This window comes from Theobroma umbraticum, unplaced genomic scaffold (genome assembly GCF_002168275.2).
Source record: "Theobroma umbraticum cultivar Fairchild unplaced genomic scaffold, ASM216827v3 scaffold_44.0, whole genome shotgun sequence".
Lineage (NCBI taxonomy): Eukaryota > Viridiplantae > Streptophyta > Magnoliopsida > Malvales > Malvaceae > Theobroma > Theobroma umbraticum.
In genome coordinates, this window is record NW_018397255.1 from 3,027,691 (window position 1) to 3,047,715 (window position 20,025).

A 20,025-nucleotide genomic window follows, 5' to 3' on the forward strand; every position below is an offset into this window, starting at 1 on the left:
TTCAGAGGATTTTAATGATTAACAACTCTACTTATTAATAAACAATGCACCAGGTAAGCATGGTAAGAGACAAAGGCGGATATTGTGCTGTGGAGCAACACAAATCAGTAACAAATTGCTGCATTACGATACAAACCAAGTTGAAGCTAATAAAGTGTTGAAACTACTACTAACTTCTCTGCAACTCAGCACAGCTGAAAGCAAAAGATCATTTCTTTTGGCGATTCTATGTATAAATTATTTAAGATTGAAGAAATGCAGCAGAAAGAACAAATAAATTAGTACTAGTAAAACACCCTAAATAGAAATCACCATAACAAAAATTGAAACAAATAGCATTAAACGACTGCAAAATTCAGGATTCCTCATCGTATTACCGATTGATAACATAACAAAAATGTAAAACATAAAAACCAAAGTCCAACAGTTGCGAGTTCCCTGAATAATAACATAAAAGAGACATATCGTAATTTGAAAAAAACAAAAGGAAAGACAACCTTAATCGACACTCTGCATGATATCCTCAGCAGTGAACTTAGTTCCCTTATCCTTATCAGCAGCGGCACGTCCCTTAGCCTTACGATCGAGCAACGACTTCCTATCCTTGTCGAGCCTCAGCTTGGTGATGACAACCTTGGATGGGTTGATTCCAACGTTCACGGTCGAACCGTTAACTTTCTCTCGCGTGATGCGCTCGATGTGGATCACCCACTTGCGACGGTAAACTTGAACCACTTTCCCTTCGCGTCCCTTGTAGGTCCCGCGAACGACTTGGACCTCGTCGTCCTTTCGGACCGGCATGGACCGGACGTTGTACTTGGACCTCAGATCGGATGAGATGGTGCGCTCATTAACACGCGGCGGACGGAACGAGGGTGCCATGAAATGAGCCTTGCGGTTCTTGCGGCGAGAGGAGGAGACTCGTGGGTTGTACTTCATTTTTGCTGCCGGGAGGTTGGGGGGGTGGGGTTTGGTTCCTCTGCTATGCGACGGCCAATGCAGAAATTTGGAAAGTAGGGTTTTGAGAGGATATATGATGGAACGAGAGGGAAACTAGGGTTAACTGGCATTCATTGGGCTTAATGGGCCTCAGTTTTTCTTCTTTTTTGTCAGTTGGGTCTGGGTTTCTTTGAGGCCTTGCTTGGAGCATGGCATTTTTGCTCTTTCCCAAATTGAAACGAGGGAAAAAGGGAAGTTAAGGATAAAGAGAAAATGACTTTTTATATAAAGCATGTGAAATTAAAAAATTAAATTCAAAGCAAAAAAAAAAGGTAATTGGAAAGCTTAATCTTCAGTTTTTATATTGAAATCATTTGATTTTTTTATGTTATTATTCCTTTCTTTGTTCCTATCTCCTACTAAATGGGCCTAAATCTTGGTCCATGTCAATCAAGACTGTCCAAGAGCAATTAAACAAGTTTCACCAGCAAATAGAAATTCAGGGGTGTCGGTTGGGCCTCTTGTATGGGACTTATGCCCTACATATTGGAAACATTCAATCTCAACCCCATGTTGAGCCACTGATTAGATCCATTTCCTTGGTTAAAGTAAGCTTCTCTTCCAATTTATTTTATTTTTTGCCCAATGATCTCTTTTGTTGTTTTTCCTTATTAGAATAAGGTCAGTTTTGTACCAAAACTCCAAAAAAATAAGAGGGTAAGTTCATGTCCATATGACTTTGTATAAAAAAGAACAAATCCAATGAAAGTGGCATAGTGTTAACTCACTCCAATTAGAGTTAAGAAATCTTTTTCATTAAACCTCATAGTTGCTGAACAGTGCACAAAATACGGATTTTACTACTTATAGATAGTTATGTGCACAATGAATAAAGGAAGAATATATGACACTAACTCTAGCAACAAGCCCTCTCAAGTTAGGATGAAGGTTACAAGAAGTTTTCAACTTATTTTGGTTGATTTTTAGAAGTGAAAAAGTTAGTATTTCTTTTCATGTTTCTTCAGAATGGTTGATGGAAACAACACCCCAATTGCTCAATGCATTTGTAAGATAGGGTTTTGGCTTTGTATGCTCAATGAAGATACCTGCAAACACTTATGCACATCTTTCCCCCATTACCCTTTGATTTATCTTTCTCAATGCAATTGCAAGATAGGATTTTGGCTATGTATGCTCAATGGAGATGCCTTCAAACACTTAGAGCACATCTTTCCCCCATTATCCTTTGATTTATCTTTCTCATTGCAATTGTAAGATAGGGTTTGGCTTTTTTTTTTGGTACATGATAGGGTTTTGGCTTTGTATGCTCAATAAAGATGCCTGCAAACACTTATGCAGATCTTTCCCTCATTACCCTTTGATTTATCTTTCTCAATGCAATTGTAAGATAGGGTTTTGGCTTATGTATGCTCGATGGAGATGCCCGCAAACACTTAATGTACATCTTTCCCCCACTATCCTTTGATTTATCTTGCTCAATGCAACTGTAAGATAGGGTTTTGGCTTTGTATGCTCAATGGAGATGCCTGCAAACATTTAATGCACATCTTTCCCCCATTACCCTTTGATTTATCTTTCTTGGTAGTAAAATTTTAGGGTGCTGTTTGAACTCATGACTGATTCCTCACCCCAATAAAATTGGCAAATAATTCACTGAAATTCAGGTGCTGACATGGCAATCAGCAAAATAACTGGTGTAGCTGCCACACTTGTCAAACTCCCAATCTTTAGGATATTGGGAAGAAATATGTATTTGACCACATGGGTTATGGTAATTGGTTAAGCCTAATAATTTATACATAGGTGCAAGATCTAGTGAGATTTTGACTGAGATGAAAGGAGATAGGAAGTCAAGATCAGATTTCTAAAACCATGTAGGCAAGAGAATTTCGCTCAGAATCCAAAAACAAATATATTTGATTTCAAGCACTGGTTTGGGTTATTAAAAGCTAGCATTTATAAGCCATCACATGCCACCATTAATACTCCCTACCAGCAAGGAATTTCTCACCCTCTCCCAAAATCCCAAAAACCCTAGTGGCTAGCTAGTGCCAGCGACAATAAACAAACATAGAAAAACCAAAACTGCTTCGATTACATTCCTCAAAGGAGCAGCAAACCAAAAACAATGAAGCCTTGGGGAAATTTAGGAGTAGTGGAAACCATCTATGAAGAAGAATATGAGTACTCTTCTACCTCCCCTTCTCTTTCTCCTTCAGTTCTCTCTTCTCCTCCTACACCACTCCATTCAAGAGTGGAGGCTTGGTATATATACGTACTTCTTTCTTCTCCTCCCTTGTCTTTTTTTTATTTCGTTTTAACACTTGTGTCTGAATATGCATCTTATTTTATTTTGACGATGAAGGTCATCGGCAATGGGGAGAAAAACTGACGTGTTGATACATGTCCATGGAACAGCTTTTCGCCTTCACAAGGTATGTTGATTCATCAACAACTTTAATTAGTACTACTCCATCGATCGCTTGATCAGCTGGGAGATCTTAGTTGATCCAAGACTCTGGTTTTTGCTTTCTTTGGGTGGTAAGCCTTTTCAGATTATAACGTATGTCGATATTTGGGAACAATGTCCCAATGATTTTTTAGCCGATTTTTAGAGATATTCTGCCGAAGAAAAGCTAGTGTGATTTTCTTTTTCCTTTTATCACTTTGAATTGCTGCAAAATTTATACCACATTCTTGACAATTTTAGTCTGGGAATTTCAATTCTAGCAAAATTTTAAAAAATATATTAAAAACTGACCCCTCCAATTACTTGTTTTCAGAAACATACCCCACAAAATTCTTTCAGATAATAAAAACTGAAAGGGAAAGATTTGACAACAGAGGAAAGCAATTTGTTGTAGTGCCACAATATTTTCAAAATTTGCACCAAAATGTAATTTTTCAATTTCCAACCTCGAAATAATCAAATAAATTAAATTTCTTGAGAAGTTCTTTGTTTAAATTGAGTTGAATCATGTTCAATTTCTTTTACTATTTATTCCATTTGATGCAAAAATCAAATTGGATACAAATATTTGATGTCACCAACCAAAAGCAAAAATATCTAAAACGCTGCGTTCAGCAATTAATGGATAATTATGGTTTACGGGTCTCTCCGTATTTTTCTTCATAGGATCCTCTGTCGTCGAGGAGCACCTATTAAGGCGGCAACTAACGGAACAATTGAATTAACGTTATCCCCACCGTTAAACATAACGGCCGAAACGTTCGCTCTCGTCGCCGACTTCTGTTACGGGACCCACCTCCTCGTAACGCCGTTCAACGTCGCCTCCCTTCTGCTAGCAGCGGAACTCCTGGGGATGACGGAGACTAAAGGTGACGGCGACCAGAACTTGAAGCAGATAACGGAGGGTTACTTCCATCGATTCGTCACCCTCAACGGAGAGTACGCGGCGATTGTTTTCAGGTCTTGCCTGGCACTGCTTCCGGAAGCGGAAACAACGGCTTTCCTTGTTAGTAGATGCGTGGAGGTTATGAATTCGTCGGAAGATGGTGAGGGCGTAGACGGTTACTTTGACGACGTTATTTCTTTGCGCGCCGAGGATTTTAAAATCGTGGCCGAGTCTATGCACCAACGATTTGAGTACCACGATTTGCTCTATAGGATCGTTGATTTTATCTCGAGGTAACGACATTGGAGCAATTTTAGTTCTCACATATAGCTCGTGTCCTAATTAAAAAATTTTAAGTTTATATATTCAACTATACTAATAATTTCCGAATTATTTAAGAGAATGTTCTGCATCTAGAGAATTAATTCTTGTTCAAACATTTTCAATAGGTGCATTAGAAATTTAGGTGGAGTCTAGCGATGAATTAAAATCTGTTCTTCAATTTTATTTAAGGTTGTGTAGGCAGGACGGCTATTGGTTTGGTGTCCATTTATTGATGGTTAAGAATATTAATTAATTTGGACCTTTGGTTGTTCCCTCCAATTTCTTAACTTTTTTAAGCCATTAATGTGCCTTTTTTTTGGGGGGGGGGGGGGTTTAAGTGGATGTGCAGGAACTAGGATTCGAACCTCTACCCCTAAGGTGGATGACCCACTAACGTGCATTTTGTTAAGATCTTCATGAAAATGAAATTGTTTTGCATTATCAAATAAGGCATTATCCTTCTATCTTTTGTATGATGGATTTATTTTGTAACATCTTTCGTTTATAATGAATATACAAAACTTTGCAAGTGTATGTATGAGAGTAATAATTCTTAGAAGAATCTTAATTCGTAATTAGAATCATAGTAGTTATATTAATTAACTTAGTGGTTATTAATCTAATAAGAACTAGAATTCATCTTCATGTAATCATGATACAAGCTTCCTGTTTGAACAGGAGCACAATGGGAAGATAACGGAGGAACAGAAGACCCAGATATGTAATTCCATTGACTGCAACAAGCTCTCACCTCAGCTCCTCCTACATGCAGTGCAAAACCCTAGAATGCCTTTGCGATTCGTAGTCCGAGCCATGTTGGTGGAACAGCTCAACACCCGCCGCTCCATTTTCTCAGCTGCCAATCACTATTCTTCTCGTACGCATCGCCCTGCTAGAGACAACATCACCCTTGGGGCGATCCTCCAGCACCATGCCACAATGCGTGAAACTGCTCAACTCAAGGCAGCAATGGACGCCACGAGCTCCCGTATCCAAACCCTGGAAAAACAGCTGCTTTGCATGAAGAAGATCTTGCAAGATTCTGATCATAACGGAGGAGTTGGCGCTGGGTCTAGAGATGTGTTGGGATCAGGCAGGTCAGCTAGTTTCCATTACGGTTCAGGGAATACGATTGAAAGAGCAGATAGAGGAGCTTCCTCTTCCGCGAGTTTTCGGTTTAGTCGTCCAGAAGACAAAGTATTTGGGTCATCATCATCGGAGAATTCATGCGTCGACAGTCCTAGAATCAAGAAAAACATCGGGCAGAGGTTGATTAAAGGGCTAAAGAGCGCATTACTGGTGTCAAATTCTTCAACCAAGAATGGCTCTGCTAAGAAAATTTCAAGCAAGGGAGAAAATGGAACACTCTATTTCAATCAAAGATGATCTTAACTTTTCAGGGTAAGATTCATCTTCTCTCCATTACCGCACAACTAATCAGGTAAACGATACATATATGCACTCCCAAACTCCCATTTTATAGTCTTACAAAGCATTTCTTACCCATCAACCATTTTCATTAAGTACCGAAATCCATTAACCATCGATCATATATTAGATAATATGGAGGTCGGATTCTGATCATTCACTTTAATCAAATTAACATGATTACTGGTTGATAGCTTGGAGATATCCGATGGGAGTGGTTATTAGGGGCCTAACATTATGTTGTCCCCCAATTCTTGATTGATAGATACTAGCTAGCCAATAGGCTTTGACTTTTAGCTAGCTTTCCTCAAAGGCAGAATTTAAAGACTTTTTAGCTTTCCTCACAGGATTTGTGCACGTTTCATGATTGAAATAGTTGAATAGAAACAAGTTTGTTGATTTTAAGTTGTGAATATCTAAATCTATATGTTAAAAATTCACTATGATGGTAATTAAGGCAGGGAGCAAGATTATTGTTTGAACATATTTCACTGTTTATCCTTTTGCATAATCAAATTATGTGAATCTATATATTTATGATAATTATGTACTTATCTTTTTCTTTTCCTTCTCCATCTGGTATATAATACGGCTAATTATAAGAAAATAAATTAGGCCAGTGTAAGGGGGTTTTCATATATCTCGGTTGCAGAAATTGACTAGGTACTACCATGAGGTTGATGTTGATTACGAAGCTGAAAATTAAGTTTGTGGTCTAATTGTTTGTCGCTTTTCTCTATTACATCGCAAGTGATTAATTAGGAAGACAGCTCCCCCAAAGTTATGTAGTTATTTAATATATGGAAATCAAATGTAATCCACGTTAAGTGAGCACAAGTTTACATTATATACAAAACCAATACTCAACACGGTGCCTGGTATGCTGTTTTTATTTTTTAGAAGGAAAACTCTGAGCGATACGTCCAATTGTTCCTCGATTATATATATTAAATTACACGGCATGCTTATCTGAATTGTTTGCAATTTTGCATTCGGGTCCTTGAAATATTTTATGAATCACACGAGTGGTGTTAGTTTCTTTTCATTCCATAATTCTTCAATCGTTGACTTTTGAAGTTGAAATTTTTTAACTTCGAATAACATTCTTGGAGGATAATTAAGTTTGATTCATGTAACTAATAAAAGTTGTAGTATTAACAAAAAATGAAGTACTTGATGTGAAAATGTGGAGACTTATAACACGGAATAAAATTTCATATATAATTATCTCAAAAATCAATAAGGAAATTTTACTTTCCTTTTCAAGATTCAAACAAGAAATTTTCAAATTCCAAATTGCAAAGAATGAATAAAGTTAATATTGTTTTATTTTCTTTCTTTTGCATCCATAAAATCCATTTGAGTTAGGCTTTTCTCTCTTTCAAGATTTATTTAATTAAACTTGATGTAATTTTCAAATTTTATTCATTAAAACGTTAAAACATTCACTTATGAAAAGCTTTTACTAAATTTTCAAAAAAAAATGAAAAGCTTTTACTACTTTAGTACAATTTTTTTTTTTACTTAAAATGGACAGGCAGTGATTTTTCATGATTTTCAATGGTCAATGGGTGTATGCATCTCGATGTACCCTTTTTATACAACTTCTTTTAATTTTTCATGCATATAATTGTACTACTACTACTAATTTGCGAAATAGTAAAGCTATTTCATTTTCGAAATAGTGCCCATCGACCGCCAGAAGGAAGAGTCATAGTAACCATCGACTGCGGAAACAAAGACTGTATGCGGAAGTTTTGTCAAATGCAGAGACTGTCAAGTCTGTCGATAGTCGATATATTGAGCAAACATCCCGTCATGGCCCCTGGGCCATAACCTAGAACGAGTCACTACGTGCACTCATTTTATCCACTCGTTTCCACCGTAGCAAATCCGGAGTAATGAACGTGTCACATTAGATATCGTAAAGAGACTAACGAGAAGATTTGAATTTCAAATTTATTTATAATTGAGTTCAATTCTTTATTAACTTAAATTAAAATTTTTATGTCTATTAATTTTCACCGATCATGATTATATTATTATCAACATGCACAATAACTTGGTCAAACTTATTGTTTTTTCATATATATATTTTAAATATGGTTTTGGTTGAGGATCACGTGGAACAAATGCTCTTCCTTGCTCTAAACGTGAACAATCAACTCTCGAAGTATAAGATCTCGTTTGCTGTCATAAAAGATCTCGAAATCTTGGGTAGTTTATTGGTGCCGACTGACCTAGAAAGCTGTATTTTTTTTTTAAGTATTAATAAGCATTACAATTTTTTATTTAACAATCTTGAAATCAGCACTTGAATATTTGATTTAAAATATAATTATTTTTTCTCAAAAAAATTAAAAATTAAAAATTTATTTTTTTTACATATATGTATATAATAAAAGCAATTAATAATCCTGGAAAATAAATTGCCTTTCACATTGGACCACATATTTTGGGTAGGTCCTAAGTATATCGGAATCTCACAAACTTATATCGAAGAAAAATAAATAAATAAATCTATAAAATGCGACGACACAAAATGCGCGCGCACTCCAAATAAATAATTGTTTTTTCTTATGCGTGTGTGGCTTTAGCATGGAGGTGGTCTTTGGTGTCAGTGGAAACCAAACAAGTTCCCAATGAGCAAAAAAGGTTGCAAGAAGAATTAAAAAAAAAAAAAAAGCTGAAAATATGAGATGTTGATACATGCACAGGTAAAGTAACTAAATCGAATTAGTGCTTCCTTCAGTACACTGAGTGCGGCTGTGTGACAACGATCCAAGGCGAAACCTACCACGTTTTAGCTACTTTTCCGACATCAAATCGTTAACGCTGCAGAGGCCGGGCCCTTGGTCAGTGGGGATGATTACTATACTTTTTTTTTTATCCATTCTGTCTTTGCTTTTTTAATTTTTTATAAGATTTAGATGGGAATGAGATTTGCTTATATGAATTAAAATTGTTAAGTTGTTTATTATAATCTCCTAATTAGTTCTTAAAATTTTTGTGTAACACATTACCTTACATGATTTTACTAAGAAATCTAAAAAATTTTGTGTAAAACAGTGCATATTAGTTTTTTACTTTACACGTTTTAGTAAGATGTAATTCTTCTATAACAGTGGTGGAGTCGCAATTTCACAATTTGAGACTAAAACAGTATTTATAAAAATTATAATAAAAATTTAGTGTTTAATAAAAGTATAAAGTAAATTAGATTAAAAAAATTTATGTAAAAATTATAACAATAACTTTAATTACGAATTACATATAAAATAAAGATATTTTTTAATAACTATTATATGTTATGATTGAGTATTTTTAATTGAATTCAATAATTTTTTATATAATTAAAAGTATTTATCATTAAGTTAATATCAAAATTTTTGAAATAAATTTTAATAAAAATAATTACCAATTTTTTAAAAAAATTATATGATATTACGAGTTCCGTTCCCAATAAATTACTTACTAAAGCTTTTCTACTTAAAGAATGCACATGGCACGCAAAAAAGTGTGTAGGGAAACAAAAATGACCTTTTCGTTTCCATTTAGTAAAAAGAAAACAAAACAAAAGGCAGGTCGTTGTGGGGTCTTGGGAAATAATTCAATTAAAATTAATATTACTTTAGTTTTTAAATCCATTAAAAATTAGTTATTGATTAATTGTCGTGAAAATCACAACACGGGCCATATCAAGAGCAGCGCTCGGACTGCTTTAGGGCCACACGAACTGGGGAGATTTATTGGGGTCGGAACTCTTTGAAATAAAGTTGCTAGGTTTAAAGCACTAAGAATTCTATTGGACACGGAATTTTTCTTATTTAAATTACTTGCATTAGAAATACTTTAAGATTATCATCAAGCAATTAGTATCTAGGTATTTTATTTTTCTATGCTGGAAAATATAAGTTTTATTCCTTTTAATTCGCTTTAGACTTGCTTATTCAAACCTGGCCCTACAAGCCCCATCCCTCCGCTTCGACCCTATAAGCATGAGGTTATTTTTTAATAAATATTTTTAAATTATAATGCCATTAATTACAAGTTAAAATGCTTTTTCGACTTTTAATATTTGATTATGAGAAAAAATAATTTAAAAAATTCGATTACTTAAAGATGTGAACAAATAAACTAAGTGTACGGGCAAAGTTTTGAAGTTAATTATTCTTTCAAAAAGGGGAAGAAAAGTAAGAAAAAAAAATTCACGCCCTAAAACTTAGGATAAATTTCCGACCACAAAATCACATGGCCCAACAATTAATCTATCGATCAACTGGTTTGTACCAAATGTCGGGTCTTCATTAACGCAAAAATGAATTTCTTATTGTGAAGAACGAAGAGTATTAATTTGCCATTCAAACTTCATTGAACGTTTTTGAGTTAGTTTTGGGTAAGAGTTATCATGCATGTCATTACCCATACCTTTTTTTTTTGGGAAAAAATATTAGTACATTTCATAAGAAAAAAAAATCTATAGTACTCTTTTTTTTTTGTGCTATTTATAGTGGTATAGTATTTTGATATATTTTATTAGGTTTGATCCAATTGACCTAGTCTCATTTAATTAATTTACCAAACTTTTCAAGTTTTAAAATTTTGCAAGCGTTCTTTGTCTTTGAAATTGATACATGCCATTGACATCCCATTTTATTTGTTCTATAAGTTAATTATGTCAAATTAATTTATAATATAATTTTTTGTCGAGTCTTTGTTAATTATAATTATTTCTCGGATGTAATAATACATCAATCAGATCAAAGTTTGCTTTATACTTGTTATAATTGTAGATAGTATTAGGCAATACCAGAATTTTAGTAGTAATTTAGTTTACATTTGAATAAAAAAACTCAAAATCTTAAAAAAAAAACCTTTAATAGGAAAATGTTATCATTCTTTTAGGGGCACATAAAAGGATTTAGATTAATAGATTTCCAAGCATGTAATAGGGAATATATTTTTTTTCTTGGTCGAAAAAAATTCAATACACAAAAAGGTTAAGTACTTAAATTAGTTTATAATAAGCTACCGTCTTGAATATGTGGCTGGCTTCCATTGCCTGGCTTTAATAATGCTGTTGTGGTGGGTTCTTATGTAACCTAGGGAACACGATTGTTGAAAACTTTGCAAAGTGGTTCCCCTTAAAAAAAAAAAAAGGGCTATAGATTTCTCTACCGTTTAATAGAATAAGGGATAATTTTTAGGATTTACTATTAAAATATTAAATGCATTGTCATAACTTTTGAATTAAAAGCTTCGTATTATTATGTTACAATAATTGAAACCTATATATTATATATAGACACCATAAGATAATAAAAACTTGTCACATCAAACCCTTATCAGAAGAATGGAAAACTAACAAAAAGTTTATTTGATTTATTGTACTCTAGATGTTTGTATCCTTGACTTGCTTGCAAATTGCAACTTAAAAAAAAAAAATATTAACCCTATTATTTATATAAAAGATTTAAATTTTAAATATATTATAGTTTAATAGTTTCTAATTTTAATAAGTTCTTAAACAGATTTATGAACTTAAATTTCAAATGCTTCATAAGGAGAGGTTTTTTTTTTTTTACCTATCTTATTTGATTACAGAAACATTTAAAGTAAAATATCTAAGCTTCTTAACTTTTAATCAAAATTTTAAATAAATTTATTAGTTTTTGAAATGTATACTTTATTTTAAAAAATTATCTTTTGTTTGACACATAAATCAGTGATTAATTAATCGTTAGTGTTTCTATTAAATTGATAACATGATAATATTAAAAAAAATTATATTTTGTTAATTTTAAAAATTATTATTATAAATTTTGTTTACAAAAAAAAAAAAATCAAGATCAGCGTCAAGGGTACTTCCCTCCCTTAGGGAGCACCTTGGAGAGCACACTGGATGATCAGATTATTTGAGAGAAAAAAAAATTAAAAAAAGAAAAAATACATTTTAGTTATTTCATTTTTTTGTTAACAATATTTACATTTTTAAAGTAAATTATTTATTTTAAAAATTAATAAATACGTGTAAAATTATAATTAAAAAATAAAAAATGAGAATATTTTATCCCAACATTTACAATCATATTAAGTTAAATAGATAAATGTAAATGCAAAGTTGCAAGCAAGCACATAGATTAGGAACAAGAATAATTTTTAAAGTCTTTTCACCTAAAATTTAATAGTATTATTATAATTTTTGTATTTATCATTAAATTTCTGTTAACAATTTTTATTCAAAATAAATAATCCTACATATGTCTTAAGTTCTTAACAAGCATCCTTGAACACGAATCAACATGCAATTGTTACAGTTGTTTATCTTATAGTTTTTATCCAAAGTGATTATCCAAAAATAAAATAATTTTCAGATTATTGCTTCTTAAAAAAAAACTTGTAGTAAACATTTATCCTTGCACCAGGCGTCAGCAAAATTGTCACGTGGGGGAGATCCTCCAATGAACTTACTAACACAACCCCACGCTCAATAAAGGCGCGTGGACCGCACAACAAAACCAACCTTATAGAACGGCAGTCCCACTCTGCATTCCAATTGCCATCGTCCACCTGTCCCTCACTCAGTATTTTCGTAAAAGTGTTGGAATTAGAGGTGAAATCAATTTCGATCATGAAAAAAAGGAAAATACGACAAACCAGCCGCTCCCTCCCAACTAAGCTCATCCCACGTCAGCTTTCCATCGATCTCACTGTATATAATCAAGTCATTTTGTAATTCTATTCTTGTTTCCTGCTTCGCCGTTAACCTCGCCTCGCGCTCTCCATCTCTTTCAATCATTGCATGTTTTTTCTGTTTCTTTTCATTTCTATTTTAATTAAGATGGTGTCACTCAGGGCGGTACGGCCAGCGATTTCTTGTTCTTCTTCCGGTTTAGAGAGTGGCCCATCCGTACCGCTTCCTAAGGTTGGCTTCGTGAAGTTGCCGTTGCCGTTGCCGGCGCAGTCTTCTTCTTTGGGATTGCATGTCGGCAACAATGCGAGGTTGAGCTTGGTTCAGGCGACGGAGGAATCGGCCGTGTCGGTTGCAAATGATCGTGGTGCTGTTATTTCTGGTACCTCTTTCTTTTTTTTTAAATTTCCATTTTCTTTTTACTTTCATTGGTGATCATGTATTTAATTTTCTTTTCTGGTCAAGCATTTTGTATTTAGGTGCTTTTTGTTTTTTAAACCTCATGGCTGGAGTTAATTTTGATAAAAGAAAATTTTTTTAAAAATGAAATCTTTGGTTTTTTCACCTTTTTTTTTTTTTTCCAAAAGAAGTTGTTTCTAGCACAATTTTTATGAGGAGGTCTTAAAAAAGACTGCCGCTTTTGGGTACAGCCTAATGTGGAATATTCTGCTGGCTGGGATTTGGTTTTAAGTTTTAACATGTCATATGTATTTGGCCATTTAATTCGGAGTACTTCATTTTTTCTTTCATATTTTGGTAGGGAGGGGGAAGGGCTAATTAGGTTGACTTTTGGAGTTTCTTTCAGCTTATTTGGGTATTAGCATTTTTGACTCTGCTCTAATTGTTTCTGGTTCTAGTCTTTAGGCTGGGGCTACAATCTTTTTTTAAAACCGTCGTTTTCCATGAGAAATAGTTCCATTCCTCTCCTTCCTAGACTAATTTACTTTGGTGATTATAGTCTGGGGTGGAGTAGATGGATTGCTTAACCCCATGGTATGGATAGATGTGTAGTTTCCTTGCCTTAACGAGGGGCTTATATTATGGAGTTTAATCGAACATCACTTACTATGGAAAAGGACGAGCTAACCCCTACCTAGACTATCATGGTCTGAAGAATGTCCTATGTTGCTGGGAATAAGCTGGTCCCTTTTAATTGTTATCGCCAAATTGTTGTATATTCAAGTTGGGAGGAAGGATTTGTGGGGTGTGCCTAACTTTAGGCTATGCTGGCCCTATCACCAGAATTTTTGTCCTTGATGGTGTTCTTTATGGAGTTCCAGCCTTGAAATCGCCACTTTTCCACTCTATATTTATCTTCAATCAAAGCTGACAAGTTGGCCTTGAAAGCATAACCGATTTTCAGCCTGGGAGAAACTCACAAATTTTATGAAATGGTTGGGGTGCAAAATCACATTCCAGAGTGAGATGGAGCTTTAGAGAGCAATCACAACACTTCATCTATAAATATTTTTCAAAAAAAGTAAGTAAATGATAAAATAAATAGTGGCTTCTTGATTTGGTAATGACAGTACCGATCATAACTCAATTGAACACATTAAGCATCAGCCTTTCAGATAGGACTTTTTATTATTTTAGTTTCTGTCGATGCTGATCTTTTTTGGCAAATGACTTTCTCATTTCGGGAGACATTGCTCTGTAATGTTGGTATGAAAACTCTGGCCATTCCATGGAATTAGTTAGTGACAATGATGGCTGTGCAAAGTCATGATTTCTTTAGTACATGGTTTCTTTACAGCTGGATCTACTTAGGATTCTGATTTCAAACGTCTAACTAGGTCAAAATCTCCGCCAGATGGCTACTAATGGAAAGGCAACGAACATTGTATGGCACAAAAGTTCTGTTGGTAAACTTCATCGGCAAGAGCTGCTTCAGCAAAAGGGTTGTGTCATATGGATTACTGGTCTCAGTGGCTCAGGTTTGTCAAAGCAAATTATGTGGATACTGAAATCAATGCTTATCTTTTATTGCCAATAACTTATTCTTGTTTTCTGGTTTTCATGAGCATATATGATGGCTTCTTGAGCTTACAACGAGTTTTAGTAATCTTGTTTTTGTGTTAAAAAAAAGCCAAAAATTGAACCATTTGGTCTTGTGGTTTTTGGAGGAACTTTTAAATTTAAAGCAAGAGTTGATGATAGACTTTCTGTTCAAAATCAAGAACTTATGGCAACATGGCTGACTTTTCAGATATCATTGAGTGCCTTCCCTTTGACTACACCTGATTCTTTGTTCCTGTTCTTTTTTAGTTTCGCCTTGCTAAACTGAAGATTGTGTTCAAACTTCAGACCTTTATCGCATCATGTTGCTCCCTTTTACTCCCTTTCTCTCACTGTGGTCTATGAATTTAGGAAAGAGCACTTTGGCATGCGCTCTGTGCCAAGCCTTGTATTCGAGGGGAAAGTTGACTTACATCCTTGATGGTGACAACGTTCGACATGGTTTAAACCGTGACCTAAGTTTTAAAGCAGAAGATCGTGCAGAAAACATACGAAGGATTGGTAAATGCTGTTTGATTCCTCATCATAGTCCTTTTCGGCTTTATCCTTCCATTCTCTTCTACTCATGCTTTCAACTATCAACTTCTTATATTTACACAGGAGAGGTAGCAAAGCTCTTTGCAGATGCTGGCCTCATCTGCATTGCCAGTGTGATATCTCCCTACAGAAGAGACAGGGATGCATGCCGCACGCTGTTGCCAGAAGGAGATTTTATTGAGGTATGTGTTACCTTTCAGGAACCTGAAAAATCCCAAGGGCTTTGATCTTATTAATGGTTCCTGCTAAAGGTAAAGGGCTTTTGCATCACATAAAGATTCTTTATTGCTCTAAGAAGAATTGACTAGCCAACCTTTTGACAGGTGTTCATGGATGTGCCACTCCAAATATGTGAGTCTAGGGACCCAAAGGGCCTGTACAAGCTTGCAAGAGCTGGAAAAATAAAAGGTATCTGTCCTGGATTTTGTATCTGAAGATTGGTATAAGCTCACATTTGAAGAGTAGCTTATATAATATTTTCTTTGTAGGTTTTACCGGTATTGATGACCCATACGAACCACCTCTGAATTGTGAGGTATGAGTATCCTTGGAGAAATATCATTCTTGTTTGGCATAGGCTCATACTTTTGCAAAAAGTGGAGATGCAACTACATATTTTTTATGCTTCAAACATGAAATTCCAGCTGACACAAATCTTGAAATGGTTTCAAGCATTTCCAAGCTTAGTTGCTAGTGTGCTTGTGGATGGCTTTGGCTATATGCATATGAGAACATGATAGATGTTCTGTCATGCTGCAAGTATCTGATATTGGTTGGCACATGTCTAGTCATCTCAATCTGAACATGTCAAAGCTGTATTTTAGACTAATTTGGATGACTGTGGAATTGCCACATATTCAAAATTGCCATGCTCTCCCTTTGATTTTTCTCTAAATCTCATATGCCAACATTCAGATTGAAGCATCAACTTTCTGGTTTTGCAGTTAGTATTACCACAAAAGGGAAACAACTATGCTTCCCCATGTGAAATGGCTGAAACTGTGATATCATTCCTGGAGGAGAAGGGGTTCCTGCAGGCCTAAGAGGAGAGAAGCCCTGCAATTCCTGGGTACAGTAATCACCTGTAATATAGTGTTCTGAATCAATGAAAATTGATTCTTTTCTAAGGAAATTTCTCGTTTCCTTCATCGAGGAGACTTTCTGTTTCCTCTATCTATTGTTTGTTTCTGGCATCAAGGAAACTTCTTGTTTCCTGTTTCTGTAGTTTATATCTTGTAATAGATAATTAATCGCTTGATTAATTAGAGTGTCCTTTGTTAAGCCTTGTTGAAGCCAAGTTGTGCATAATTGGCTTTAGTTAGTCAAAAACTAAAGATGGACCGAAGGTGTTTGGCTGTTGGTGTATCATGTATGTGCTTGTATCATATAGCATTGTGATGATTGCTTTTAAAAGGAAGGCCAAGTTTTCCTACCCTGTCATTTTGCTTGTGTCTTTCAATCTGTACTGAACGAGAAAGGGTCAATTCTGTGTTGATGTTGTTTGATGTGATTGGCTGTGCTGTCTTGCATTTTAGGGTGGGGACCTGGGTTTGTAAATTTTGTGGGTTATTGTTGCTGTAAGTATTCTGATCAGATATAGGAGGGATCCTGGAAATGTAGAGCAAACTTGTGCTGTGAGGTTTTGTGTAACAGAGCTTGGTCACTTTTGTATTTCAGTGTGAAAGATTTTATGCAAATGTGTTTCACATCGAAATTCATAGACCTAAAATCGCCCCAGACAAGTGGGTTGTTGCCCTCGGGCATGCCAATGATACTATTAAATTTCAAATTAAAAATGGAAGGTCTCTGTTTTCACTGCAAGATACCGTTAAACTCGTACGGGTTTTTCCTCGCTCTCCAGATTTTGGGTGCATCAACCAGGAATTTTCCCCGGCTAACTCATTCACCATAATGTTCCCTAATCAGGCAATGCCAAAATCGTTACCCTAGATAATCAGAGAGATTCCAGTTGTGTTAAAGGTGCAAGATTCTGTCCCGATTATTCTTAGCCAATGAGTCCCGGAAGGAAATGTTTCATCGGAGGCTGAGATTTGCATTTGCAACAAAGCTTAATCCACTTTCAAGACTCGTATAAGGAATCTTCATATCAGAATCTGAGAGGGACCCTTCATCCAAATTAGAGTGAAGGAAAAGATGGTGATCATATATGGCCGTCAAGTGGGATTTTGACAGCAATAATCCACCATCATTTGCTGAAATATTAAGATATGAACAAATGGCCATAATTGAAGTAAACAAGTGAAAATATCTCCTGAGTATATGAATTTGAAAATGAAATGGGAGCTGATCTCTATAGTCATACATACATACATACACTCATACATACTATATGTATAATAAACAATTATCTAGTCATTTTCTTTTAAATTGAGGATATAATATAAAGTTTCAATCATGTTGACTGGCTCACCTATGAGATTCAAAGCCCTGAAGAGAATTCATTGTCAAATCCAGCCTCATCTCTGATATCTGATCACTCTTGCCTATCCCCAAGGGAACTTGGTCGAAATCGGCTTCATGTTATTTAGAGAAACTACTAATTTTTGACAAGCAAATACACTAGGTGAATTGCTTTTAACCCAATGTAGTAGTCGGTCTACAGATTTGATGAAACCAAACAAAATAACTAGAAATATATCCACTTGCCAATCAGGCTAACCATAAGTGTTTCGCATCAGGAATTTCTGCAAATTGATCCCCTTTTCTGATCTTAAATTGCAAAGAGAACTGGTATATTTCTCATTGCTTGGAAAATTCTCATTTAAATACAAGCAATAGTAGACGTCTAACATATGTACACTGCAGCTTGTAAATGAATACAAGCATCTATGACTTTGCTAAAACTCACAAAATTATTTGTCTAAAAGGACAAAATGCTAATACAGAGAAAACCATATATATTGATATATACCATGTATGTGTGTATATATATATATTCTTGTTGATCAGTAAGAAACGCAAATTGCAGCAAGAAACAGAACTATAAGACAAAATGTGCTTAAATAACCGATAGATGTGGACAAGAATGGAAGAAGAAAAAAGGATTAAAATATTAAATGAAGGCAAGACCAATCTCTGGTCTTGCATGCCCATGAACGGACAAGAAGCAGACCACAAGGGCCATGGTGATGGAAACAGCAGCTGAACTCACAGCATCAAGAGTTGCAGAGAACCGCCTCTCTTGCAGACCCCAGAGCGTCCTAACAAGCAATCCCAAGCCATCAACCACCATTGCCAGCACCATCGCCATCTTCAAAAACTGAACACACAAAAGAATAAAAGAATGACCACTGCAAAAACAACCGGACCAAAGCCAACTATATGGATCAGAAACTATCTCTTTCAGCTAAAAAGGGGGTACAATGGGACTTGGAAAATGTGCATTGCAGTTGCAGCAACTGAAGAAAAAGGGTGGGTAAAGGTAATGAGTGATTGAGACTGCCGTCTTTTTCTTGGATTTCTCATGAAAATATAGACGCACTTTCATCATCATAGTTATAAGGTGACACCCTGTAGGTAGAGGGGAAGGTCGCTGCTTCCGCGTTGCTTCCCATTTTCACTTGCCTATGATTTTGCTATTTGTGACATCAACTGACAACAGGGCCTGGATTTTGGAAGTAAATGATTATTGGACAGAATATAAGATCGCTACAACCCAAATTGTTTAACGCTAATAATTGAAGCATCCTAAGTCATCGATCTTGTTTATCTTTATTTCTTTTAGTTTCCTTTTTCTTTTGCTATCTAATAACCAAAAAAGTAAAGTTTTGCTTCAAGCAATGCTATCTGCAACTTTAACGTTTTTTCTCTAGTTTTTTTTTTAGTCTTTTTAAATGAGCTTCATGACTTTCTAATAACAGACTTCTTCATATTTTTATCTATTTTTAAGTAAGAGAATTAAAATTTAAACAATATTACTTTTAATGAAATGGATCAATTTATTTAACTCTATTTCTTAATCCAAAACTTATTAACGAATCAAGTATATTTAAGTCTGTGTTTTAAACCGAAACTTATCCGAAATTAACTCTCACAATTTCTTTTTTTTTTTTATACACAAATGGTGAAAAAGAACTAAAAAAAGAAAGAACTGCATTTCGGAAAGTTAAATGGTTGCTTGTAAACAATTACTACCATTTAATTTTGTGCAGTTTCTTTCCTGCAAACATGCCAAGGTAGTTGCATTTGACGGCAACAATTACAAGGATCCCTTTTAGTCTGATGGTTGTGATGTACGTAATATAACATCAATCCAACCATCTTGTAAGATTGTTAACCAGACTGAGGTGAGCCGATTGGGGGCGTTCCTTTTCCCCCTGTTGGATGGCATTTGTCTGATTTTCATCTTTCATCATTCATCGAGGACCCATTGCTCCCTACCCTCTTTCCTTTATTTCTTGATAATGCAGCATGAATAATGCCATCCTCTCAAAAGTAAAATGATCCACTAGATCTTGAATCACATGGATTTCTTCATCATGACCACCTTCAAAAGTCTATCCTTGTAATGATAAGAATTACTATCAATCATCTTAACGTGATTGTTAATTCATTGATGGATGCTTCACATGTGGTGATGGTTAAATCATCAAATGCTCTGTATCATTACATGTATGAATACCTCAATTACGAGGAGCTCCAATCATCCTCTACGAAAAACAAGAAAAGGTAAAAAAATGTTGGGGGGGA

General features: G+C 34.9%; 2 protein-coding genes and 1 pseudogene across 7 annotated transcripts; 2 read left to right on the top strand and 1 right to left on the bottom strand.

The window, feature by feature from the left end:
* Window positions 1–314: 314 nt before the first annotated feature.
* LOC110409306 (large ribosomal subunit protein uL24z pseudogene) lies at window positions 315–1,018 on the bottom strand (annotated as a pseudogene).
* Window positions 1,019–2,968: 1,950 nt separating this feature from the next.
* On the top strand, window positions 2,969–6,954 carry LOC110409268 (Phototropic-responsive NPH3 family protein). The gene is given in 5 exon segments (XM_021418560.2): window positions 2,969–3,225; window positions 3,326–3,395; window positions 4,097–4,122; window positions 4,124–4,609; window positions 5,303–6,954. Coding segments are annotated over 5 exon segments (1,443 nt in total). The 5' UTR covers window positions 2,969–3,088; the 3' UTR covers window positions 6,027–6,954.
* Window positions 6,955–12,705: 5,751 nt separating this feature from the next.
* APK4 (adenosine-5'-phosphosulfate (APS) kinase 4) lies at window positions 12,706–16,823 on the top strand. 6 transcript variants are annotated; one of them, XM_021418298.1, is made up of 7 exons: window positions 12,706–13,141; window positions 14,516–14,696; window positions 15,130–15,279; window positions 15,379–15,497; window positions 15,639–15,723; window positions 15,804–15,850; window positions 16,260–16,823. In XM_021418298.1, exons 2-7 carry the CDS (start codon window positions 14,573–14,575, stop codon window positions 16,356–16,358), a joined length of 624 nt encoding a protein of 207 aa, XP_021273973.1. In that variant the 5' UTR covers window positions 12,706–13,141; window positions 14,516–14,572; the 3' UTR covers window positions 16,359–16,823. The 6 variants fall into 6 exon arrangements, with proteins under 6 accessions (XP_021273973.1, XP_021273971.1, XP_021273970.1 ...); XM_021418296.2 differs by having other exon boundaries at window positions 14,573–14,696; XM_021418295.2 differs by having other exon boundaries at window positions 12,708–13,141; window positions 14,556–14,696.
* Window positions 16,824–20,025: the final 3,202 nt, after the last annotated feature.

Excerpts from the sequence above, each read along its gene's own strand:
- APK4 (XM_021418295.2), top strand. The coding sequence starts at position 12,871 with ATGTTTTTTCTGTTTCTTTTCATTTCTATTTTAATTAAGATGGTGTCA. Across the intron at positions 14,697-15,129 it reads TACTGGTCTCAGTGGCTCAG|GAAAGAGCACTTTGGCATGC; the intron begins GTTTGTCAAAGC and ends CTATGAATTTAG. Across the intron at positions 15,724-15,803 it reads AAGAGCTGGAAAAATAAAAG|GTTTTACCGGTATTGATGAC; the intron begins GTATCTGTCCTG and ends TTTTCTTTGTAG.